The sequence below is a fragment of the Malus sylvestris genome, chromosome 4 (genome assembly GCF_916048215.2).
Source record: "Malus sylvestris chromosome 4, drMalSylv7.2, whole genome shotgun sequence".
Classification (NCBI taxonomy): domain Eukaryota; kingdom Viridiplantae; phylum Streptophyta; class Magnoliopsida; order Rosales; family Rosaceae; genus Malus; species Malus sylvestris.
The window spans coordinates 25,232,117-25,259,556 of record NC_062263.1 but is presented as its reverse complement, the minus strand read 5'-3'; the positions used below and the strand labels follow the sequence as shown (position 1 = coordinate 25,259,556).

Below are 27,440 nucleotides of genomic sequence, written 5' to 3'. Positions count from 1 at the left end.
AAAATGCTGATGTCGGGCTAAGTTGGTCAACGCACTTCGCTTGACGAAATATTATCATTAGATAAACGAGATTTGCCCAACGGAGTTCTATAATTCATCGGGTAAGGGTTTCAGCTACGGCCTTTGCCTAACTAATTTTGCCCGACAATATTCTGTTGACCAAAACCTTTGGTGACGAAAACCTTATTTCACTTGAAGAAATCCTTTGGCCCGGAAAAGTTTTTTTTTTTTTTTTTTTTTTTGTTTTGGTAGTGAAACCCACATAAACATAAAGCTAGTGTCATATTAAATTACCTGAAAGATATATTATTGTTTAGGGTATTCGCATTGAGGTTCTATAATCCAAAATGTCTTTTTTTAGTACATCAATATATTTTACATTAGGGGGAGATGGGAGTTCGGAAGCCACACAATGTCATCAGTACAAAAAATCATTGAAATTCAAAACCGTTTAACTTTATGATCATCATCAAGAACATTTATTTTATGTTTTTAGTATCTATTTATTGTGTAATTGTTTGTTAAGTAAATGAAACTAGATTTAAGTGATTTTCTTAAATGTGTTTGAATGAGATAGTAAAAGTATTTAGATTAAGAAGAAACGAGATCCATTAATTAGAAGCATGGTTACGAGAGCATCATAGGCAATTATAAGTCGCGGTCTCTTCTAACCAACAACGCACAACCCTCCTTCACTGAGAGCAAATCCAGCAAGCAAACAGAGCCAGCATCCGATATGAGTATTTGACGTGGCAAGTTTCTAACCAATTCCTTCCAAGCAACATTTACTTAAAAATAATAGCCACCAGCAGACTCCAATTTCAAATTTTCAGGAAGATAAGGACTTGAAATTATGGCATCACCATAATTATAAGTGCATTTTTTTTTTCACATTATAGAAAGTTTGCCGTGCAAATGAGATTTCTTTAAGAGAATTTATCGTATATAGCCAAAATTTAACATACAAATTCAAAATGTCAGTTTTTTATAAAATATTTCAAATATAGCTAAAACTCCACTTGAATAGACCCAATTGCCCTTAAAATTTACACCTAATTACATAAAAAACGCTTTCAAATCTTGTGTCATTGTTGATGAGATTTTGGGAGTGGTAAACTGGAACAAGGAAGACACCATGAATGTACGTCAACTGCACTATTGCGAAGATGGAAATGCATTCTGCTTGTCTACCCTAAGTATAAAATTTGAAGAACTCTACCACAAATATAAAGTTCAAAGAATAAATTATATTATTAGAACAGATGGGAGCCATGGAAACAACCATTAAATCAAAAGAATCCAAACACGTTATAATTGCTGGACTGGGCATGCCCTTCATGCTCAGTATCCATCTCTTAATTAAATAGCTAATCTGATTTCGGGGATCCAACAAATATGCAGAATGCCATGAGAATATGTAATGGCAATTTCCATGAAAATTTCTGCAAAATACCAATTGAATCTTGTGGAGCCAAAAATAATCACAAGGCGACACGTGGATTTTTGACAAAAAAGACAAAACTACCCTTGAGGTATACCGGGATTCCTACGTGCAATCAGCAGACAATTATCCTTCAACCAAGTCAAAAGTGCCCAAAATAGGTATCAACTTAAAACCTAATTTATTCATATATTTCCCATTTCATTATTTAGCTAATCAATTAGCTAAATAATATACTTATTCCTTTCATATTTCCTAAAATTGACTAATTAAGGGATTAATTACCTAATCAATCCCTTAATTATCAACTAAACCTCTAAATTATAACCAAAAACCCACTAGGGCCGGCCATGCCCTTTATTTTCTGTTTGTTGCTGCCATTTTCTCCCCCTTTTTATGACATTCAAATAGCTAGTTAATTAGGTTATTACTATTTGCTAATTAACTAGCCAATTATTTCCATAACTCCCCAAAATAACTAGCCCATTATCTCCATAACCCCCCAAAATAAATCACCATTTCCTCTCCTATAAATTGGGTCCCATTTTCACAAAACACTAGTTCCAATTCTCTTACAAAAAATCCCAAATATTCTAAACACTATTTCTCTCTAAAATTCTAACTTTGGCATCGGAGGTTCTGTGAACACGAAAAATTCCTGAAACGAAAGAGACAAGAACAACGTGCACAAACAAATATTTGTATTTGATAGTTTTGGGTTACAATCTCTCTCAAATTTGATCCTCTGATTCGATCTCCGTAAGGTGTTGATTTGTGGATGTGTGATTGATCCAAATGGCCGTTGGGCTTGATCTAAGGATGAACGTTCTTCAAGGGCCGTGGACTTGATCTTGAAGGTGGATTTGAGCGGATCTTCAAAGGGGCTTTTGGGCTTGATCTTTGAAGAACAGTGACGAACGGATCTCCAAGGGCTTTTGGGCTTGATCTTGAAGAACAGTGATGAACGGATCTTCAAGGGCTTTTGGGCTTAATCTTGAAGAACGGTTGGATGTGTGGATTTGTCGACGTTGTTGATCCAAAGGGCCGTTGGGGCTTTGATCTTGGATGAACGGATGATGAACGATGGTGCTTTCTTCAAAGGCCGTCGGGGCTTGATCTTGAATTGGTGGAAGTTCTTCAAGAGCCGTTGGGGCTTGATCTTGGAAGAACGAAGAAGGCTTTCTTGATTCTTCGGGAACCTGGATGCTTGAGAGCTTCGGAGTTTCAGAGCTTCAGAGCTTCAAGGTGTAATATGAATTGGTTCCTCCCAAATGAATGAAATGGGCTTGTATTTATAGAATTTTCCAAGGCCTAATTTTGAATATAATATTCCAGATGAAATAAGTCGTTTCTGCCAAGTGTTGACACGTGTCCTGTTTGATGACTTTTCCAACTTATTTCGATTTTTGTTTAGACACACGCTACGTATAAAATTTATGTAATACATGAGCGTTGAAACTTTGATTTATCGGTCAACATTTATTTACCGAAATTTCGATGTCTACAAATGCCCCCACTTCAAGGCACGTCGTATACATGTGCTTGTCACGTGTAGGAGATGCGTTTTGAAGTCCCTTACTGTAGATGTCGATCCAAGGGCCGTCGAGGCTTGATCTTGAATTGGGCTGGAGATTTCTTCAAGGGCCGTTGAGGCTTGATCTTGAATTGGGCTTGAAACTTCTTCAAGGGCCGTTGGGGCTTGATCTTGAATTGGGTTGGAGATTTCTTCAAGGGCCGTTGAGGCTTGATCTTGAATTGGGCTTGAGATTTCTTCAAGGGCCGTTGAGGCTTGTTCTTGAACTTTTGTTTGAAATTTCTTCAAGGGCCGTCGAGACTTGATCGTGAAGGTTGAAATTGGGCCACAAGGAGCTTCATGTGGTAGATGATCTTTGGCTTTGGTAGTGGATGAATCGGCACGTATTTTGTTACGCTTGTTGACTTTCCACAACTTTGATCTTGAACTGGATTGGATGACTTTCTGGATTCCTCCAATTGTTGACTTTCCACAGCTTATTCTTGAACTGGATTTGATTCAAGGGTGGTAGACACTTGATCTTGAATCGGACTTGTGATTTCCTCAAGGGCCGTCAAGGCTTGATCTTGAATTTGGTTGGAAGCTTCTTCAAGGGCCGTTGAGGCTTGATTCTTGAAGGTTGACTCGAACACATGGCAAACAGGCACGAGGTGGAGGTGATGACTTGTTGCTTTGTTCAATCTTTCTAATTCACACCTGAGCAGTTTGGTCAACGGTATGATCTTCAAGATTGATGGGCTCTTCTCTCTAGTTGGTGACTTGATCTTTAAGGATTTGAATCAAGGGCGGTGAATCGGCACGTGCAGCCCACAACGCCTAGTAAGTCAACCCAAGAATTTGAGGGTCAAAACGAGTTCACCGTCCAGAGTGATTGCAACCCTGATGATATGAGATACTTTTGATTTTGAAGAAGTAGCGGATGACTCAGCACGTGCTTTGTTGCACTTGTCTCCACATGCTTCAAGGTATCATTTTCATTCCCTTTAACTGTTCCTCAGGCAGATGCGGCATCTTCTTGAGTTCTTCATCTCAGACTCCTTCTGCTGAGTTGACTATGCATGCTGCATTCTTCTCTGCTTGTTTCTTCAGGCATATGTGGCAGCTTCTCGAGTTCCTCAGTTCGGACTCCTTCTGCTGAGTTGACTGTGCAGACCGCATTCTTCTCTGCTTGTTCCTTCTGCACGTTGTCTCCACATGCTGCAAGGTATCATTTTCACTTGCCTTATCTGTTCTCCAGGTAGATGCGCATCTTCTCGAGTTCTTCATCTCAGACTCCTTCTGCTGAGTTGACTGTGCATGCTGCATTCTTCTCTGCTTGTTTCTTCAGGCAGATGTGGCAGCTTCTTTGGAAGTACAGCAGCAATGGGAGACGAGTACTCGAGAGCAGTGCTAGGTAGGCAATCAGGGAAGGGTTCCAAGCAGTCGGTTCCTTACCCGAGTTTGAGTGGAGGTTCCGGCATATTGTTTTCTTTATCCTTGTCTTTGTAAGTAAGAACAAGGACAAAGGAAAGGACAGGGAGAGTGCATGATATGAGATACTCTTGCTTTCTACCCTGGTGATATAAGATACTTTTACTTTGGAGTCATTGGCTTGCAGAGGTACCCCAAGGAATAAGGAACACTGAATGACTCGAGAGGTTTCGTTGGGAAAGCATTTTTTGAGATGAAGAAAGGCTCTGTATGTCTGCCTCGCTATGGAAGGTGAAGGTGGACAGTTATAGGAATTTCTTTAGTACATGTAGAGGTACTATTCTTTTACTCGTGTCAGTAACCAATGCGTGATTGATCAGTATGGCTTCACGTGTTTTCTTCTTTATCAGAAATCTTCGACAAATTGTCCGTAATTTTCGTCAAGCTGAGTGTGCATGTGATAGGTGTTGACGAGGCTGAAAAAGACTGGCGCATCTTCGATATCTGGGATCGGCGCTTCGACAAATTGCCCGTGATTTTCGCAAAGCTGAGTTTGCGCGTGACGGGTGCTGACGAGGCTGAAAAAGACTGGCGCCTCTTCGATACCTGGGATTGGCGCTTTAACAAATTGCCCGTGATTTCCGCAAAGCTGAGTTTGCGTGTGACGGGTGCTAACGCGTCTGGAAAAGCAAGATGCTTATCCGATTTCTGAGCTTGCCTCTTCGATTTTTGAATCGGCATTTTCGAACTCTGAGCTCACCTCTTTGATCTCTGAAATCCCATCGAATGCTGATTTTTATAGAGGCACGCAGTTCGTTTCAAAGCACACTTGAATTTTCGCTTGTAGAAACTCCCCTCTTGCACTTCTAAGATCTTAATTTGTCCGACCTCTTCTTTCTTCAACACCTTTGAAAATGTCTAGGCCCTCCGACCGTCGTTTTGACTTGAATCTTGGTGAAGAGGCAGTCCCGCCTTCTCCAGACAACATATGGCGCCCATCCTTCATATCCCCTACTGGTCCTCTTACCGTTGGGGATTCGGTGGTGAAGAATGATATGACCGCTGCGGTGGTGGCCCGAAACCTTGTCACTCCCAGAGATAACATACTACTTTCCAAACGGTCTGATGAGTTAGCTGTTAAGGATTCTCTGGCTCTCAGTGTGCAGTGTGCAGGTTCTGTGTCTAATATGGCCCAACGCCTATTTGCTCGAACCCGTCAAGTTGAATCATTAGCGGCTGAAGTGATGAGTCTCAAACAGGAGATTAAAGGGCTCAAGCAGGAGAATAAACAGTTGCATAAGCTCGCACATAGCTATGCCACAAACATGAAGAGGAAAATTGACCAGATGCAGGAATCTGATGGTCAGATTTTACTTGATCATCGGAGGTTTGTGGGTTTGTTCCAGCAGCATTTACCTTCGTCTTTTGGGGCTGTACCGACTGTTGAGGCTTCAAACAGCCAACCTCCGACGCCTTCTCTTCCTAGAGCTCTGCCGAGTTGTAAGGCGCCACCTGATCGTCCTTGAATATCCCCTCTTGTAAATTTGATTTGATTTGATTTTTTTTTAATTTATGTATAATGCAAATTTATGTAAAATTTCCAGAAAAATAAATAAAATGGACCTTCTATTTCTCTCTATGCATTTGTTTTTTCTTTTTTTTTTTCTTTTTTTTTTCTTTTTTCTTTTTCTTTTGGTGCTGTATGCACCAAGTTCCATCATTTTTTTATTTTTTATTTTTTTATTTTTTTATTTTTTTACAATTTTTTTTTCTTTCCGCACATGGTGCCCATGCACCACCAGAAACTTTTGATCTGCCATGGGGCTGTACCTACCCCATCTTTGATCCACCATTCCTCTTTTTTCACGTGGTGCCAGATGCACCACCACTTTCTTTTTTTTTTTTTTTTTTTTTTTTAATTGTATTTCTTTCTGTATAAATTAGGATGCTTGGCGGAGGGATTTGTAGGGAAGGACGAAGACGGACGAAGAGCTGGAGTTTGAGGAAGAGCTTCTCGGCCGGCTAGTCGTTTGACAGCGGTCTTCGAAGTTGTTGGCAGCTGCGAGGCAAAGACATCGGAGAAGTAACACTGGCCGTCATCGCTACCGTCATCTTCTTCTGAGTGGACTCCTCTACGATGATGTTCTACATGATCATGTGGCGCCGTGTATTGATGATGATGATGATGATGAGTGTCATGATCATGAGAGTAGTAATTGTGGATGTTGTTTGGGAAATTATAGGAGTCACTGCTGTCCATAGGCTGAGGGTCTTCGGCCTCGTCCACCACGGCACTTCCTCCGCTCCCTGAGCTCAGGCGGTCCTCCACCTTGACGCTGCAGCTATACTGGAGACTAGTTATCGGAACAACCTCCGCCAACTGATTACCGGTTGGAAGAAGAGGGTTGCGCTTCTCGTCATCGTGATCATCCGCTGCAAATGCTGCTGCTTTTGTGCTACTAGCCTGCTCTTTACCTCCAAGCTTCTCGTTTATGGAAACCACCTGGGATTTGAGCTTCTGATTCTCCTTGATGATGGAGTCGTAATCAGACAAAAGGGTGTCATAGGAAGACTTGAGAATGTCGTAATCCCGCTCGAGCTGCTTGGTCTTCCACCGAGCGCGACGGTTCTGGAACCACACGGCCACCTGTCTCGGCTGCAGTTCTAGCTTCTTAGCCAGCTGCGTCTTTCGCTCTGGCTCCAGCTTGTTATCTGTCTCAAAGCTCTTCTCCAGCATATGCACCTGATCAAGAGTGAGGCGGCGCTTCTTCTCCGGCAGCTGCTCGTCGTAGCATTCCTCGTCGAACAGTTCGTCCTGCGACGAGGAGGAGCTGAAAAAAGGTCGCCTCCGTGAGCTCTCTTGATCCATCAATCCCATCATCAATCTTGGCCCTCGAAAAGCGTGATCAGGATTCCCGAGGAACAACATGTTGCCACCACCACCTTGCAAAAATCCTATCCTCCTTCTCCGGCGGACTTTCAATTAAGCTCCGGCGGCCTTACCATCTCAATTTCCATGGAGGTTTTGGAGCGTTAAACTCCAACTTCTTGTTTGATAGTACTCTCTACTATTGAACCCGTCTTACATAAAGCTTCAATATTACTATATCTCTTCGCCATAACCGTAGTTCGGGCGGCAGTGCTGGAAAAGATCGGTGGTGGTATGATGGGATTTTGTATATGTCTTTTGGAGACTCCGGCGAGGTTGCCTTGGAGCACCAGTTTTTTCCGCCACAAGATTATGATTTTCTAATTAATTCCAGACCCCTTAAAACAAAGTACATAATAATATTCAGTCTTTAAGAAAGAATCAACGGCGGAGAATTCACGCGCCACCAGTTCCTGCCAGCGCTCGGAGTTCACCAGAGGAAGATCAAGAGATCAGTTATTTAGCTGGAAAAGATGATGGAGCCGGGCCGTTTTTTCTTTGAACCTTCGCCGTCGTCGGCGGTTTGCCAGCAAGTCACTTCTTCTCTCTTCTGGCGTTGAAGGCTTTTGCGATGGAAAGGGGGGCGTGGTCGATCTTGTCGACAGGTATGTTAGTACAGGTGAGGTGCATCATGGTCTCCACGCAGATGAGGTTCTGCATCTTGTTGGCAATGTCCAGCGTCAGATCCGCCGTGGAGCCACCGGCACCCCAGGTTATGTCGCAGAAGGTCGGGCCGTGGGCCGCCATCCGATTGACTCCTTAAGAGTGAAGAGCCATCACGGTGCGGTTTATCAGTGAGCAGCTTGTTTCCAGAAACCCCATTACCCAAATCAAAGAGGTTCACCATTCTTCCCAAGCATCCAGGGAAAGCCTTGTTCGCGTCGTGAGCTTTGCCGATCTGCATCTCGTTCATTTCAACCCCTGTGAGCGTCGAGGAGATGGGAATCTGCCATTCCAGCGATAATGCAGACAGAGGAGCTGCCGGAATCTGAGGTGGCGATTGGATCAGCGGCGGTCACTCTGAGCCCCAGCGGGCGTGGTTGGCTTCGGGTTTTCTCCTGTGAGCTTCCGCATCCGCTTTCTCTCTCTATCTGGTTTCTCTCTCCTCCCCACCGACTTTGTTCAGCTGCGTCTGTGTGGTGTCCGACTTGAAAATGGTATTGTTTAATTGAGATTGATTTGAGAGAGAGAGAGAGAGAGAGAGAGAGAGAGAAAGAGAGAAGGATCAAAAACGGAAAAGAGGTAAGTTGGGCTTGGGCCTAGATTGGATTTGGAGGCTGTTTATATATATATATATATATATATATATATATATATTTTTTTTTTTTTTTTTGTACAAAGAAATTGTTGTCTTTGTAATAAAATTGACTTTTATTAGTCATATCTCTAATAATTTTTTATTTTTTTTATTTTGATGTGACTGAACTCGAAGTTGAATGTTCGAGCTGCCTACGTACCCCTCCAAAGAAAGAGATCAAGTCATAACGTAGTTCAAATACATAGATTTTTTTTTTTTTGGTATTTTCTTTTTGTGCCGTTTGCAGTTTTAACTCATGCAGGCAAGGAGTGTTGGTGTCGTTTGCAGTTTCAACTCGTGCAGACAAGGAGCATTTGGTGCCGTGTTGCAGTTTCAGCTCGTGCAGGCAAGGAGCGTTGGTGTTGCCTTTTATGCTCGTGCAGACCAGGAGCGTTTGGTGCCGTGTTGCAGTTTCAGCTCGTGCAGGCAAGGAGCGTTGGTGTTGCCTTTTATGCTCGTGCAGACCAGGAGCGTTTGGTTCGTGCAGTTTAGGCTCATGCAAACAAGGAGCATTTGGTGTTGCCTTTTATGCTCGTGCAGACCAGGAGTGTTTGGTGCCGTGTTGCAGTTTCAGCTCGTGCAGGCAAGGAGCGTTGTGCCATGCAGTTTAGAGTCGTGCGGGCGAGGAGAATTTGTTGATTTTGTCAAGCAATCCGGGAGAGGCGTTCCTCACAATTTTCATAGCAAGGAGCTTTGACTGCATGTTTGAAGAAGTTTTCGGGCAAGGAGTCGCGCATCGTGATGGGGATGGACGGTCTATGTGTCGAAATTTCATCATCTTCAACACGTTCACGTTGCTTTGAAGGTTGACAAGAGCTGCTTTGCCCCCTTTCCGATTGGCGGACTTGTGGAGGAGACGTATGCTTCTTGTGCAATTTCTTAGGAGTGACTTGAGTCCATCCTTCAATTTTGCTTGTCTTGGAGGATGCCCCCAGCGGTTGAGGTGAAAACTTCGAGTCGGAAGAGCCAGAAGCGAAGGTGGTATAGTTTGTGTTCACCACATTGTCAAGATCTAGCTCGATGATTCCTTTCTGAGCCAGCTTCATGATGAGATCTTTCAGCACAAAACATTTTTCTGTCGGATGACTGATGAAGCGGTGGAATTTACAGTACCTTGGACTGTCAGTGCGATTCATCTCTTCTGGCCGTTTGCACTCAGGCAAACTAATCACCTTCTTTTCCAGCAAGTCTTCTAACATGGCAACCACATCAGAGTCGGGGAATGGATAAGTTTTCTCCTCAAGCTCCTTCAAAGTGCGTCTACGCATCTCTTGATCACGAAAGCCTTCGGCTTGAATCGTCTTGCCTCGTGTAGGGATTTTGACGGGAGCTGTGTTGACTGTCATTGCTTCTTTGGTGGATTTCCACGCAGTCTTCTCCAACTTTGGCCCAAGAACTTTGTCGTTCTTGTAGTCGGCGATCGGTTCTTTCTTCCCATGATGAGCGATGCTCAACTCCATGTCATGGGCGCGGGTGGCTAGCTCTTCGAAGGTCCGTGGTTTGATGCCTTGAAGGATGTATTGCAAACCCCATTGCATGCCTTGGATGCACATCTCGATTGAAGAGGTTTCCGAGAGCCTGTCTTTACAGTCGAGGCTTAGAGTGCGCCGCCTGTTGATGTAGTCAATGACTGGCTCGTCCTTCCACTGCTTTGTGCTCGTTAGCTCTAGCATGCTCACAGTGCGGCGGGTGCTGTAGAAGCGATTGAGGAATTCCATTTCCAACTGTTCCCAGCTGTTGATGGACTCAGGCTCTAGGTCCGTGTACCACTCAAAGGCGTTTCCTTTCAGCGAGCACACAAACTGCTTGGCGAGGTAGTCTCCATCCGTCCCCGCATTGTTGCAAGTTTCGACGAAATGTGCAACGTGCTGCTTTGGGTTTCCTTTTCCATCAAACTGCATGAACTTTGGTGGTTGATATCCCCTCGGCATCTTTAGGGCATTAATCTTCTTGGAATAGGGCTTCGAGTAGAACAAGGAGGTATGTGAGCTCCCTTCGTACTGTGCCTTGATGGTGTTGGTGATCATCTCCTGCAGCTGCTGGATAGAAAGAGATCCCATGAGTGCCGCTGCTTGGTCTGGCTCCGGCTTCCCATCGATTTTCTTCACCGGGGGTTCTTCGTCTCCGCCAGCTCCTCCCTTTAGTGGATCATCTTCTGGGTCGGTTTATCGCCGTCCTGCGCCTCCAGTCGGTTGACTAGTGCTGCAATTTGCAAGTCTTTTTCTTCCACAGTTCGGGTTAGCCTTGCGATTGCTTCATTCATTTGAGCCAGCTGCTCATCGATTGAAGTTGCTCCAATGGTCATGACTTGCATGGCTGTACTGTCGCTTGAATCGGCATCGGAGAGCATGGATTCGGAGTATTTCCTCGGGCTTTCCCCTCTTGGTGCCCTTAGTGAGGCTAAGGTGATCAAAGGCTCGTGCCTTGGGTGTTTTTGTTCCCTTGGCAGAGTTGATGCATAGGTGAAAGAGGCGGCAGAAGTAGCTCTTGCCATGCTTCGAGTCGTGATGCCCAAAGTGACACCAGTTGCGACGAGGACGCTTTTGTTCTTTGCGCCGGTTGCGGGAATAGTTTGAGCCTTCCTTGATGCCATTAATTTTGGAAGTGCGCTTGAATTTCTTGAACGGAGAAAGAGATGAGAGGCAGAGATGATCCCACCGGGCGTGCCAATTTGTGAACACGGAAAATTCCTGAAACGAAATAGACAAGAACAACGTGCACAAACAAATATTTGTATTTGATAGTTTTGGGTTACAATCTCTCTCAAATTTGATCATCTGATTCGATCTCCGTAAGGTGTTGATTTGTGGATGTGTGATTGATCCAAAGGGCCGTTGGGCTTGATCTAAGGATGAACGTTCTTCAAGGGTCGTGGACTTGATCTTGAAGGTGGATTTGAGCGGATCTTCAAAGGGGCTTTTGGGCTTGATCTTTGAAGAACAGTGACGAACAGATCTCCAAGGGCTTTTGGGCTTGATCTTGAAGAACAGTGATGAACGGATCTTCAAGGGCTTTTGGGCTTAATCTTGAAGAACGGTTGGATGTGTGGATTTGTCGACGTTGTTGATCCAAAGGGCCGTTGGGGCTTTGATCTTGGATGAACGGATGATGAACGATGGTGCTTTCTTCAAAGGTCGTCGGGGCTTGATCTTGAATTGGTGGAAGTTCTTCAAGGGCCGTTGGGGCTTGATCTTGGAAGAACGATGAACGAAGAACGAAGAAGGCTTTCTTGATTCTTCGGGAACCTGGATGCTTCGGAGTTTCAGAGTTTCAGAGCTTCAGAGCTTCAAGGTGTAATATGAATTGGTTCCTCCCAAATGAATGAAATGGGCTTGTATTTATAGAATTTTCCAAGGCCTAATTTTGAATATAATATTCCAGATGAAATAAGTCGTTTCTGCCAAGTGTTGACACGTGTCCTGTTTGATGACTTTTCCAACTTATTTCGATTTTTGTTTAGATACACGCTACGTGTAAAATTTATGTAATACATGAGCGTTGAAACTTTGATTTATCGGTCAACATTTATTTACCGAAATTTCGATGTCTACAAGTTCTTCGGCCAAAGCCCCCCTCCATTCATCGTGGGCGCGTGAGGCTCTTGGCCTTAACCTAAGGTGCTAGTTGTTTTGTAGGTGCAAAATCGTCCAAGATCGAAAAGGAGAAAATTTGCATCCACAAATCTTACACAAAAACATGCATAAATTGTATTTTTGAGTAATTTTCTTCATGGTCTTGGTTGTAAGTTTGTCAATTATGAATTGAATTTGAGAATATAATGAGCTCGATTCCATCAGAAAATATGCCATATTTCTTTCTATATTTTCGAATTACAACATGGAACCCTAAATTGAAAAGGAAAAAAAAAAAGAATGAACAGAAAATAAACATCTCTTTGGTGTGTGGTTTTTTAATAGGAGGGTATTTTGGTATATTGATGTAAGGTTTTGGGTAGATTTGAAAGTTTTTATAAAAATTGACATTTATGAATTGAAGAGCTAAATTTTGGCTATAAACGATAAATTCTCTTTTTTTTAATATCAATAACAATTCCCTTTTTGTAATCATACATAAAATTGGTTTTTATACCTATTATTCCTAGGCAATACTTATTTCGTTGTTAATAGCTGTTGGGAATAATAATGTTAGGTAGCTAAATTTTTAGATTAAAATTGAAAATTATGTGATGTATCACTAATAGAAAATAAACACGTTAATCAATACTAAAGTAATAATTCAATTGTCAACCACGTATCTGATTTATAAAATTTGGTCTAAACAATTGATCTATCTAGCATTACTCCTAATGAAAATTATGAATAGACAATCTTAAGTCGGACAATAAATAGATTTTTTGTCGATAACATCTATATTTTGAATTTTGAACCAAATACATTTATCCATATCAATTGTCAAATAATTAACAATAGTCCAACATATTATGAATAGGATAAAACCTTTACTTCTACAAGTATACTCATTATTCGTTACAAAGCTTTGCTTCTATACTTCATTTAATATAGAACAATTACATTTGAAAAAGAAATATAGAACAAATGTCAAATAATTATCCTAGTTTTCGTTACAGTAATGTTAGGAATAATTCATTTTTGTATGATATTAGTGTACCACATGATGTGACAAATAATTCATACAGTTAGCAAACTCATTAATTAACATGACACGTACGCATTACTTGCCACATTAGATTAAACACTAGTATGACTGGTGCCCTTAGCATTTTCCTTTCTCTTATATGACTTGACTATTTATAGGAAAGAAATCCCTTTAGTCGTATGTTATCAGGGCAGTGCTATAGGCACCTGACCTGTGAAGCAGAGGGTGGTGCAGTCTATCCGTCATGCTACATTTACAATAGTCATTTCGACTTGCATGTTTAGTTCTCATAAGTGTTATCATCCATGTTGGTTAGATATGAGTCTTCTAAGTTTGGGAAATTGCCTTTGTATTTATGTTTGAGGTTATAAATTATGGAGTTACAATGAGTATTTTGATATGTTGACCTCTTATTTCTTTTCCATTGATTCTTTGGTTCTTTCACGGTAAAATTTGTTCTGAAATCAACGTTTGATATACATATCAAACGTATATGTAAGTTCTTGAGCATTCTTAATAAAATTTCTTTTCAACTAAAAAGGATCCAAACTCACACATTAAATTAAATTGTGAATAACTAAATAATTGTATCAAGCTAAGCTAGTGGGGCTCGCATCACGTGAACCCCATCTACAATAATTCAACATATCTGCAAATACATGGGCATATGCATTGTCCAAGATTTCAAGCAACTTATTTCTAATACGTTGTTTCAACATATAATTATCCATGATCCCATCTTACTATAAATAATCTAATAATTCATGACAATTGTAGTCAACTAATTAATTGTTAATTTTTATTATGCATTATGCGTACTTGGATTCTCTCCCCCTATCTTCCCTTCCCCTCCTATTTGAACTCTCAAGATTAAGCCACATTATCATCTTGTTTTACATTTTTTGTAGAAAGAGAAAGAAGAAGAGGAAACTGAGAAAGGAGGGGAGGGAGGGGAGGGGAAAAGGGAGAAGAGAGAATTCAAATCTTCTCAGTGTTCAGTGGTGGATGTATTAAGGAACTAGGGTGGTCCAGGTAATCTGAATAAGTGGTTGTGAAAACTTCTAAGGACCACCCAAATTTGGATAGGTTCTACAAATGATTAACAAGGGAGAATAAGACTATTTTGTTTTTTTAAGAGTTGGCCAAATCGACGTCTGAGCCAAGTCATTTAAAACAAAATAATTAAAAGCAAGTCTTTTTATTAAACCACGTGAGGGAGTCCATTTTTAATTAAAAAAATTAATAAACACCACGTTTGTTTGGTCTTTTATATTATGATCACTAGATGTTAAAATCCTAAATCCTCTATTGTCAATGTTCACATCACTTTTGAATTGACATGACGCGAGTGTAGATAGAGAGATGGGAAACAGCCAACAAGAAATGGGTAAATTGCTAACAAATAGCTAGGGTGTCATGTGAAGTGATTCCCATGTTGGATTTAATGTTTAAGCATGTTCATGGTTCAGTAATTAGGTTAAGCCAGCTTAATCTTCTATTAGTGAGCTAGTTTGCAATTAATTTATTAGTACTTTTAACTTTTCTATTAGTGAGCTAGTTTGCAAATAATTGAACTCTTTATATGTCTTAAATTCAAATTCACTATACCTACACGTAATTGTACTCTTTCAACAGTAGAATATTTATTTTTTTGTCTTTTATACTAAATTTAGAATGTGATTATTGTGATTTATGATATCTCCCTCTTTTTGATTTGGCTTAGAGTTCATGTTCACTTTTCGATAAAGGGTGATCTTATGAGTATCATTTACTTCATCTGGTGGGAAATGAAAGCATTGATGTAATAAAAATATTGATACTACAAACAAAGTTGAGGTTTCATTATAAAACCAATTCATAATATGAAGAATAACTCAAATATATAAGCACATACGAGGTATCTTCTTTCCTCAATGTGGGTTTGATACTCTTAACACGCATTTTCACGTGTACCAAATTTTCAAGTCTATCACTTGGACAACACAAATCGAGTAATGTAGAGCACGTGTAGCCCTTGAGCTTCACACGCAGGACAATTAGCTTTGATACAACGAAAAAAGTTGAGGTTTCACCATAAAACTAATTGGTAATATGAGGAGTAACTCAACTTATTTATAAACTCAATTAAAATATCTCATTCTATCAATGTTAGATTTATTCTTAATAAATTTACTCTGCCACACATAGTGTGTCATCATGACTCATGTGTTTTACATTTTAGGGCAAGCTTATATTATATTATTGTATATAAGAACAGGATCTGAATCAAAATGTGGGACAAATCAGACCTAACCAATTAAAGGTGCAGTTGGAGGAGTGAGATGGTCCACTCTCATTTCTTTCACATGCAAATTTTCATTCATGCATGCGCGGATCACTTTGCTGTTTTTTTAACGTTTTCATATTGCAAGTGTTTCACATGTAATCAGCGAAGGATATGATCAAAAGTTAAATTAATCTTTCCGATTAGATGGGATGATCCTGTATATAATCTTTTCAAAACCAATCTGAACAGATGGACAAAGGCAAATGGAACGGTTAAAGTTCAATCACTTTTTCCTTTCTTTCTCAATACGGCTAAATCCCAACAAAAAGAAACTAAAGTAAAACATAATCCCAACAGCGTCCGCTATTAGAAGATGTGACAAGAAGAAAGCGATTGATTGAAATAAATTGGATTAAGAAAATGTGATAAACTCAAGTTAATTAACCAGTTCATGAAGGAAAATATGCGAGATCAAGTATTAGGCATTTTTAGGGGTGGTTCGGTATGGGATACCGAACCAAAACTTTAGTCTCAATTCTGGAACCGAAATTTTTGGTATTCCCAATTTCAAGACCGATTTCAAATCAAAATTTCAGGAATTTCAATTTTCGGGAATCCTAAAATAGTTTCGGTATTTCGGGACAATCGGGAATCCCAAAATATTTTTGGGTTTTTGGTGATTCTGTATTCCCAATTCCCATAGCTGTTATATTTTCACTGAAATAATCAGGTGCATACTTTAAATATTACTGTGTTTTTTGTTTTCCTTCATTTCGTGATTGTTCTTCCATTATTAGTTTCAACTTCATACTTCCGATGAGTTACTGATAGCAAATCACAATTATTAGATTAGATTGAAATATTCGTATACCATATAATTTATATTACTATTAGATTGGAATATTCGTCTTTAAGAACTTGAAATGCATATTTTATACTTTTACAGTGAAAAAAAAGAATAAAAAAAGAATGTTCTTATAGATCAAATTTATACTTTCTTGGTGGTTACAGAACACGCGCTACACCGTAATTTCAATGCAAGAAAAGTATATCAAAACTCTGCGTAAAGCGGGGCGTTTACACTCTCGAATTACCCGCCGTCGGATAAACGCTGGACGACTGTCAGATTCAAATCCTCGGTCAGCGAATCACATATCACCGGTCAATGATTAGGGAACACCGTACGCCAGTTACACCATATTAAAGCCTTTGAACAGCAGTTGAATAAAAAACGAGGAAACCGCTTCCGCGAAGAAACCTGGACACGTGGGTGGTAGCAATTGGTTTCCACGTCGGACTCCTGGGCACGTGAACCCCAACCACTTTAAATAGCTGGAACAATTGCAATCGACAGAGCGACAAAAAACCTGTTTCGAAAAAATTACAATTGTTTTTTCCGAACTAAAAATCCGTTTTGGAACTTCGTCTGTTTCGAATCCAAACTACGCCGTTGAGATTTTTTCGGCAAATCGTTTCGGAGCTCGATTAAGGCCCCGAATGCGAGGGGAGTAATTGGGATTTTTTTTGTAGTCTCCGAAAAATTCGGGAGCCATGCCGGAGATCGAGGTCGTCGCCGATAACAGAGACGGCTCCAGCGCCGGCGAGGTCAACCTATTCGGGAAGTACGAGGTCGGAAGGCTTCTGGGCTGCGGGGCTTTCGCGAAGGTGTACCACGCTCGGAATGTCCACACGGGGCAGAGCGTGGCGATCAAGGCCGTCAGCAAGCAGAAGGTCGTGAAGGACGGGTTCACGGCTCACGTTAAGCGGGAGATCTCCATCATGCGCCGGCTGCGCCACCCGCATATCGTGAAGCTGTTCGAGGTTTTAGCGACGAAGACCAAGATCTATTTCATCATGGAGTTTGCAAAAGGCGGAGAGCTCTTTGCAAAGATCTCGAAGGGCCGGTTCAGCGAGGATCTCAGCCGTCGGTACTTCCAGCAGCTGATCTCCGCCGTCGGATACTGCCACTCGCGGGGAGTGTTCCACCGTGATTTGAAACCTGAGAATCTGCTCCTCGACGAGAACTGGAATTTGAAAGTCTCGGACTTCGGCCTCAGCGCCGTGACGGAGCAGGTCCGGCCCGACGGTCTCCTCTACACGCTTTGCGGGACTCCTGCGTACGTGGCGCCGGAGATTCTAGCGAAGAAGGGGTACGACGGCGCGAAGATCGACATCTGGTCGTGCGGCATCGTTTTGTTCGTGCTTAACGCCGGTTACCTGCCGTTTAACGACCCGAATCTTATGGTGATGTACCGGAAAATTTACAAGGGAGATTATCGGGTCCCGAAATGGACGTCGCCCGATCTGAAGTGCCTGATATCTCGGCTTCTCGACACGAACTCCGAGACGCGGATAACCGTCGACGAGATTTTGAAGGACCCGTGGTTCGCGAAGGGTTACCAGGAGATTAAATTCCACTTCGAGGACTTCGACTTGAAGGACATGCGGGACGGGGACAGCGACGAGACGTCGTCGTTGAACGCGTTTGATTTGATTTCATTCTCGTCGGGGTTCGATATATCGGGTTTGTTTAGCAAGTCCGGGATATCGGACTGCGGGGAGCGGTTCGTGTCGGCGGAGACGCCGGAGAGGATAATGGAGAAGGTGGAGGAGGTGGCTAAGGCGGGGGACATGGCGGTGACGGAGAAGAAGAGCTGGGGGGCGAAACTGGCGGGGCAGAATGGGAATTTTGTTGTAATGATTGGGATTTACCGGTTAACGGAGAAGCTGGTTGTGGTGGAGTTGAAATTAAGGCAAAGGGAAGCTGAATGTGGGCCGCAAATATGGAAAGACAAGCTGAGGCCGGAGCTGAGCTGTTTGATGTACCGACCGGAAGAGCCAGTCGCCGGTGACTGTTAGCACCCAGAAACCAGAAGGAAACAATTAATATTTTGAGGTACATTAAAAATTAAATGGTCGAAAAAAAGAGGAACTATAAATATCAGTGCCCGGGTTTTCTTGTAATTTTGTTTTTGCCCGGAATATAATTCAAGAATCTCAAAAAGAGACGATGGAAGCTCCTTATATTCTTCTGTATATATGATTTTTTTTTCCTTTTCGTTCTTTTTTTTTTTTCAATAAATGCAGTAATTAAAAATTATTGATGCAAACGTGATCCGTTCTGGCATTGTTCTCTGGCATGTTCATAATTTCAGTTATCAAATCTTTGGTAAGTCGTAGGGAATATCAAGAGTCCAAAATGATAAGGACAGAGAAGGTGTTGCACTTTTAGATGCTTAATATTTAATAATTTTATTCAAAACACTAATATGATTAGGATAATGTAGTTGTAACCGACTATTAAATTCAACTGCTTCAGAAAAGTCTAATAGAAAGATGAATTATTTCAGTCAATATAAAATTGGATTCTAACAGGAGAGTCGGGGCGTTCTTTTCTCATTTATGTTCGTGATTTGTTAACTTAATCTTGGTTGTTGGGTTTTATGGTTATTCTTACACAAATTTCTTTTGAGAAATGAAAACTGAGAACCGAAAAACCAAATGAACATAAGCGTGTTTGATTCCACATAATATCTTGAGGTGCAATTCTATGATTTTTTTTTTTTTTTTTTTTAGTTCAAGTTCATGTGGGAAAGGAGATGTCATAATTGACCACTTAATCCATTTCTGCAAAGTGTTTTAAGAGAAAATCCCATTATTACAAATAGTATTGCTTCCAGTGGTAGCATGTGAAGTACTTTATCAATTTGCATGAAAACCGTACAAGGAACTCAGATATCCTCACGGATTTAACATTATCCATCCCTCTATCAGTATCCACGAGAGTCTCATCGACTTAGCTCAAAAAGAGTAAATTGGCAAAGTCATGTTTAACAAACCATGTTATCTCATTGCAAGAAGAAACGAGCAACTCAAATGATTAAGAACATTCATTTGTACATTTGAAGTCGTATATGACGGTTTCTCTTTCCTCATTATCATTAAATCGAAACATGGTATCCAATTAAACACGAAATTGTGGGAGATATATGAATGATTAAGAACATTCATCTGTGTACTTAAGTCATATATATGTATGGCCCTTTTTTTTTTCTTTTTCAATATCGCTTGGATCGAAATATCCTATCGTACTAAAAATCCACATGGGATCGTGGGGAAATATGAATGTGAAGCAGATTGGTCGGCATAGGTTGATAAAAGTTGCAGTTAGTGTCCCATCTTTAACAAGTCATACTCAAACTTTACTCACACTTCACTCTCGTTTTATATAGAGATGGATTGTCTGCCTTCTCCTTCCCATATTCTTCTTATGCCCTTCTGTTTTGTGTGGTAACGGTTAAGCCACGTTAATATTTTATATTAATTTTTTTTATAAAAATAATAAGATAAAAAGCAAATGTTGACGTGGCTTAACCTTGACTGCACAAAACAAGAAAGTATGAGGAGGGTATGGAAATGGGAGGGTAGACAATCCATATCCCTTTTATATGGGGAAGCTTCCTATATATTCTACATACCTGCTTTGGCTGCCATAGATATTTGCAGCAGATAATGATACTCCAATAACACACCAGCTCCTCATAATTATTTTTTCAGATCAGATTTGATTTGAATTTTTTTTTTTAAATTTTTGGTCTAAGGTACTGTTTGCTAATAAACATAACAGCACAACAAAGGATATGCAATGATATCTGTTTGTACCATACTTAGGGCCTCCGTATTTAGATATCGTATAAATACTCGAGGAACTCAAATGTAATTATGTAATGAATGAAGGGGTAAATATGTAATAAGTGAGGAGCCCTTATTCTATAAAAAGACCACTCACTCTCCTCATTAAGAGATGCCAACTCTTAGGCCTGAAGCTCCCTTACCCTCTCACATCCCCTCTCACATTACAGAGGTTCTCTCCCTCACAATCCTCTCAGAGAAATACAATATCAGTGTGGACGTAGCCCAAACATTGGGGTGAACCACGATACATCTTGTGTAATTTACTTTCATGCAGATTCACGGTCGGATTTACGTTGTTCCAAGACCCATCCGGTTTTGTGCATCAACATTTGGCGCCGTCTGTAAGAATCGATACGAAAAGTTATGTAGGTTCTCTTTCATTTTTTCACCTCCACTGTGAATCTGCAAAATTTGCAAAAACTCCAATAACCCGAAAACTTTCTCACCACCGACACACAATCCACCCCAAATCAGCATCCAACAGGCCTTCACCAACCTCCAAAACCATTGCTTCGGTTTTCTCCACCACCTATCCTGCCTTCCCCTCTTCAACCCCAACCTTTCTTCCCTCCAAACCCACCTCCAATCCACCTTCTCCAACCTCCAGAATCAAGCAAAACATGCATTCAATTCCGGGTTTTCGAGCTTCAATCCGGTGCATTCTTCTGGCAAAAACCCAGTTTGGGGTCGAATTGGGGTGAGTAACAAAACCCAGGTCGCCAATTCCCCTGGTGGCGGGGCTAAAGCCGCCATGTCCACCGAGTACATCGAAGATTGGCTTACCGGGGTGCCAATTTATGCTCTCAGTAATGCCTCGGAGGAATTCGTGTTGTTTTCTGTTGCTTCCACTAGGAAGTCTCTGGGATTGTTTTGTTTCAAGAAAAAGAATGCGGATGCACTTCTTGAGCATATTAGGATTATGGACCCCGAAATGCGAAGCGGGTCGAAAGTAGTGGCTGTGGCTTTAAATAATTTTTTCCAGCTCAAGGTCGATGGGGTAGCCTTCAAGTTGATTCTTGAGTATTCTCAAGTTAAGAATGCGCTTAAGGAGAGAGAAAAGGTTAGAACTTCTGATGATGATGGCTTTTCTGGTGTGCCAGTTTTCCAGTAAAGGAGCTTGGTTCTTAAAAACCAAAGCAAGAACTATCGTCCAGTATTTTTCAAGAAAATAGAGAATAGGAAAAGAGATGGAATGACTGCTAGCGTGGGCAGCAAACGTAGTAAGAGGAGGTGGTGGGCAAGACAACGAACAAGACATCCCCATGATATTCACCCAGGACCAGCAGAGGTATGTCCTAAACTAGGATCACAAGGCATCTTCTGTCAGTCGTTCGATCCATGATCTCCGGCTCAAACTCCCTCATTCCGACATCTCCCAACGCCTCCCTGATCTCCACGCCCACTCGTTGGCTTCCAACGCCGTCCCTGTTCTCCAGTTGAACTTCCATATCCATGAGGACCCAGGATCCGGATCCCAAACCCCATATGACTTCCAGGCGACCCGCGAGAAAATCCGGTTAAACGCCGAACTACCGTTTCTCTACGTCATAAGCGTCGTCTAGCCATCAGATGTACGGACCCCCGTAGTCGTCCATGTACTTGCAGGTAGGTCAACAGAGCCACGTGGCAGTTCCGCCCCCATACGGAGGTCGCGCATGCCGTCCTCTCCCCCACCACCAAATGGCAAACCCTCATTCGTCTACCTCTTCAGGGCCAAGCTTGGGCTGGAAAACCTTCCACCACTGAAGGTTGTGGAACCACCACCTCTGTCGTTTCAAAGAAAAGAAAAAGGTTCCATCTTTTTATTGTTTTACTGCTGGTAATGAAGGTCATGATGCGGCAACTTAGAAGATAGGGAGAATCATGGGGGAACACATGGGGGACAACACAAAAGAAAAAGAAAAAGAAAATGGAGACCACCAGTCAAGCTACAGGAAAAGGAACGATTAATGCACAGCAGCCCAAGCTCTTTGTTGATTAACAGAGCCAACTTGGCACAATGACAGCGCAGAAGATGCCCACACTTTCATCATGCATGTTCCCATTTTCTGAGAAAGCAAAAGCAAAGCAAAACAGAAAAAAGTAAAAGCAGAAAGCAAAAGCAAACATAATTACGATGGTGATGGCATGCAGAAAAGAGAATTATGGGAGTGACCCATTGAGCTGAGGGTCGGATTTATTTTTTAATGATATAATTTATTTTTCGTATCTTTCGGAGATATCTGTATAACCCCATCAGAGGGTAATAAAAAAAAAAGGCAAAGCCGAAAATAAATGGGCTAGAATGTTGTGTGGAAGGCGAAGGCCCATAAGCACAAAATAGCACCAACCAGGTGACCAAAAGTACATCCAGTACTACAAAAAATTATTCGGCACCCTGCCGTTATTATTACCAACCAGGTGACTGAAAGTACGCTCAGTACTACAAAAATTATTCGGCACCCCGCCGCTATTATCGTCAACCAGGTGATTAAAAGTACGCCAAGTACTCCAAATTATTCGGCAGCCTGCCGCTATTATCACCAACCAGGTGATCAGAAGTACGCCCAGTACTTCAAATTATACATGAGCATTACTCATATCAATCATACATAAACATTCATGAGCATTACTCATATCAATCATACATAAACATTCATGAGTATCACTCATGTCAACATTCATAAGCATCACTCATGTCAACATCCATGAGCATCACTCATGTCAATCAATATAAACATTCATGAGCATCACTCATGTCAATCAGCTTCAAAAACTTCATTTACAGAGCTCTAGCTTCAAAAGCTTTATTTACAAAAGCTCTAGCTTCAAAAGCTTCATTTACAAAAGCTCTAGCTTCAAAAGCTTCATTTACAGAGCTCTAGTTTCAAAAGCTTCATTTACAAAAGCTCCAGCCTCAAAGCTTCACTTGCAAAGCTTCACCTACAAAGTTTCAGTGCAGGGTATACAAATATCACATCTGAACAACCGCCACTTCGGCTCATACATGGATTCAATTTTAAGTCTCCAGCTAACAGACTTTATTGACCGAAGACTTGAGGGACAATATTATGTACCATATATTGGGCCTCATGAAAAATACTTGGGGGACTCTAGCCTATTATTCATGTATTGAGGAGCGAGCCCTTGTTTTATAAAAGGGACTCCCTCACCATCATTAGAGAGCATCGCTACCTACTTAGCAACCGTCTCGCTGTGAGCATCAACTTTAGCCCATATTTATGTACTGAGGAGCGAGCCCTTATTTTATAAAAGGGACTCCCTCACTTTCAAACGCCACAAGCCGAGCTAACCAAGGCAACATAAGCCACAAGCAGAGCAGCCTCGCAACATGTGCTACTTCTAGTTGAGCATCATTTCACTTTGAGCACCGCCTCATATCCAGTATCAGTTCAAGACGACATCTAGTTACTTCGGCCCACACATGGACTAAATTTCAAGTCTCCAGCCAAAAGACTCTCTTGACTGAAGACTTGGGGGACTACTGTTTGTACCATACTTAGGGCCTCCGTATTTAGATATCGTATAAATACTCAGGGGACTCAAATGTAATTATGTAATGAATGAAGGGGAAAATATGTAATAAGTGAGGAGCCCTTATTCTATAAAAGGACCCCTCACTCTCCTCATTAAGAGAGGCCAACGCTTAGGCCTGAAGCCCCCTTACCCTCTCACATTACAGAGGTTCTCTCCCTCACAATCCTCTTAGAGAAATACAATATCAATGTGGACGTAGCCCAAACATTGGTGAACCACGATACATCTTGTGTTATTTACTTTCATGCAGATTCATGGTCGGATTTACGTTATTCCAAGACCCTTTCGATTTTGTGCATCAACAATATCAAAGGTCTGAATCCTTTTTAATTTTTTTATTAATTTTCTTTTTGTCACTTCCAAACCGTACGGAGGCAGTTGCAGGGGTGGTGGCCGTTGATGGGTTTACAGATCCACCATCGAATCATCAATCATGAATAAACAAAGGCGTCCATATTATACACTGCATTATGAAACTTTTTCAATCAATATTTTTATGCAACAAATGGTTCTCCATGCTATTATAAGCATGCATGATTGCATATTATTTGACCTTTTGCATCCCTATTACGTAGGGATGTCAACGGTTTAGTTTAGGGACGAAAATACTATATTTATCTTCATAATTATGAAAATTAATTATATCCATAATTGCCAATTAACCATCAGGTATTATCTATAATCATACCCATCAGGTAATGGATTCCCCATCGGTTAACGATTATACTCATCTTCATCAATACCAAAATTATATTCGTTCAATTAACGCATGATAATTTAATAAATATTAATTTCGTCATTAAATTTTGATGTATAAAATGATTTAATGAATGAATCTTGTGGAGCATAAAAATTAAAGCTAAACATTTATAATATTGGCTGATCTTTGATATCTCCTATAAGTACTATTGGTCTGGATTCTCATAGATTTTGATTCCTATCAAAACTTTTTAACTTGCCCACAAAATGCAACTCACACAGTGCAACTTTTGTATTTTTAAAGTAATGGATTAAATGAATAATATATATATATAATACAATTATATTATATATAATTCGGTTCGGATTTGGGGATGGATATGGATTGGGAACCCCTATAACCATATCCAAAACCAAAACCAAATATTATTCACGGTTTTTCCCCATATTCAAATCCAATCCAATCCATTCAGGCGGTTATCCACGGTTATCGATTTTAACGGTTAGAATTGTCATCTCGTATTACGTATATATTTAGATTCTTTAAGCAAAGGTATCTTCAATTTTGAAAAAAATATGGGAATCACATTCTCATAGATTGGATGAATTAATAATGTTGTACCGCTGAGATTAAATAGTTTTTTTTTCTTTTTTTCTTTCCAATCTTTCTCAAGTCCAATTCAATCCATCCTAAACCCTACATGCGACCACAGCGCAACCATCCCCTCCACCACTCGAACCCCCATATTCGCAGGCGACCACCCCAAGCGCCCCAAATCTTGTAATCCAAAATTTCAATAGGCAGAACCAGAGGATTCTATCCACTTTTTTCTTCTATTACTTTTCCTTTTCCGCTGTAAAGAAGCCTCTTCTTCTTCTTCTTCTTCTTCTTCTTCTCCATCCCCGTCTCTCGACCTCGATTCTAATCACATGAATGATAACTGTGTTCAAGTGATATGCATGTAGAAATCTACACTAAATTTAATATTTGTGTACGTTGTTTAGTAGTATTGCAAGTAAATTTGTAGGCCTGACGTAGTAAAGTTGGCTAGCGTGTTTGTTGTGCAATTCAAGTTTGAATATTTTCTTACTAATAAGATTTTTTTTTAATACAAGCAATATTTTATTTTAAATTAATTTAATGTGAGGATTATAATTAGAACTCGGGCTCATATGAAGAAGTACATCGACTCTAACCAATATGACTACACTCATTTTGCTAGTTGAAATTAAATTAAAACATTTTTCAAATCAAAAGAAAGTATAGTTTGAAAAAAAAAAGAGGAAAATAAATTTGAGATAACAATGCAAGCAAAACCCAAATTCCGTGATTAATGAAATGCTAATAAGGTTAGGTTTGTATTGTTCTCAACTAAAACCAAAGAAAGAAAAAATAATTTCGGCTTAGTCAATAATTGAGACAAATACAGTACCACCATACCCTACGTGATTTATCTATCACCCTTTTATGGATAAAGTTCTTATTTAGATAAATTTAATACGTATCTGACTACAACATAAACTAAATTTATATTACTTTATGTGTTATATTAAGGGTGGACGCTTCAGTTGATATGTCATAATTTTAGAGTATATATTATTAAAAACAAATCGACTAGTTATAATTGAAGTATAATACTGATGACGATGCCATGTGTTTCAGAAACATCAGGAAATCAATTGCGTATAGTAGACCAAGTTCTTTCTAACTTTTTTTTTTTTTTTGGAAGACAGTTCTTTCTAACTTTTAGGATGCGATTTTAAGGTCATTTTTTATGTTGCATGCACTTAGTAAGTTAATTGTATAATCTACATTAATTTTTAAACATGTTCATTATTTTCATCCCTTCACAAGGAGGGAAGAACGATATCTCTCTTTTCTCTTACGACTAGTTATAATTTAAGTATAATAGACCAAGTTCTTTCTAACTTTTAGGATGCAATTTTAAAGTCATTGTTTATGGTGCCTGTTCCAAAGTGATGGAGATAAGCGTTGTTCTTGCATCACGGCGTGGGTTCGAACATCGTTGGCTTTCTAATTTAACATTTAATCTAACAAATTGATCGTTGGACAAAAAAAGAGTCATTTTTTGTGATCCATGCACTTAGTAATTATATAACCTTAATTATTTTTAAACATGTTCGTTATTGTTGATCACTTCACAAGGAGGGAAGAACGATCTCTCTCTTTTCTCTTACGCTTAAGTCATAAACGTTGTTGAGCTTCTAAGATAACAGAAGATATGGTGCTACAAAATTAAGGCACCGCGCTTGCAACACACACACAAATGCCGGTTACAGGATAAAAATTTAAGACAATATAACAACGCCTAACCCGGATGCAAAGTAGTCTTAACACCAATCTCCAGATATAATATTAATTTACTCTTGCTAAATATCTAGTTTAAATCTGACCATTTAGTACTACGGTCTGGTGGTATTCCTCTTCACTTGTAAGTGAGAGGTCTTAGGTTCGATTCTCGTCAAATGCGAATTTGAACCATATTATTGTTAGCTCAGTGTAAGACTTAACCACTCACCCGCTCCCTTATTATAGATAATATCGTTTGCTAAAAAAAAATCTGGTTTAAATCTTTGATGGCTTATTTGTGGAAATTACAGAGCGGAGATGAAATGGAAAATCGCAATAACACAATATAACCAACCCTTGTTTCAGTTTAATAGTAAGGGTGCGTTTGTTGCATTGAACTATCTTGAACTGGACTAACTTCTAGGATTAAGCTAGACTACCTTAGAATAAGCTAAGCTTGACTAATTTAGTGAAGCATTTGGTGCAGTGTCGGACTAAGAAGCAAGATGATGAAAAGAAAAAAAAAACCAATGATGTATAAAAAAATATTAAATGTTATTTGCTTCATTCCAACACCAAAGTAGCAGAACCCCAATCGACAAACCGAGGTACAAAGCTAAATATAAGCAATCTTGGAAGAAAAAAAATGAGAAATCAATGAAACAATTCCAAAAAAATAAAAAAATAAAAAAATATAACATGAA

At 40.3% G+C, this 27,440-nt stretch overlaps 2 protein-coding genes and 1 pseudogene across 2 annotated transcripts; 2 read left to right on the top strand and 1 right to left on the bottom strand.

Moving 5' to 3' along the window:
- Positions 1 to 6,300: 6,300 nt before the first annotated feature.
- LOC126618261 (homeobox-leucine zipper protein HAT5-like) lies at positions 6,301 to 8,061 on the bottom strand. The gene is made up of 2 exons (XM_050286311.1): positions 7,932 to 8,061; positions 6,301 to 7,361 (listed from the first exon to the last, which is right to left on the bottom strand). Exons 1-2 carry the CDS (start codon positions 8,059 to 8,061, stop codon positions 6,301 to 6,303), a joined length of 1,191 nt encoding a protein of 396 aa, XP_050142268.1.
- An 8,798-nt stretch (positions 8,062 to 16,859) lies between these two features.
- LOC126619652 (CBL-interacting serine/threonine-protein kinase 14-like) lies at positions 16,860 to 18,530 on the top strand. The gene has a single exon (XM_050288065.1). The coding sequence runs from the start codon at positions 17,046 to 17,048 to the stop codon at positions 18,351 to 18,353; it is 1,308 nt and encodes a 435-aa protein (XP_050144022.1). The 5' UTR covers positions 16,860 to 17,045; the 3' UTR covers positions 18,354 to 18,530.
- Positions 18,531 to 20,592: 2,062 nt separating this feature from the next.
- LOC126618260 (protein TIC 22-like, chloroplastic) lies at positions 20,593 to 21,531 on the top strand (annotated as a pseudogene).
- The last annotated feature ends 5,909 nt before the right edge of the window (positions 21,532 to 27,440 follow it).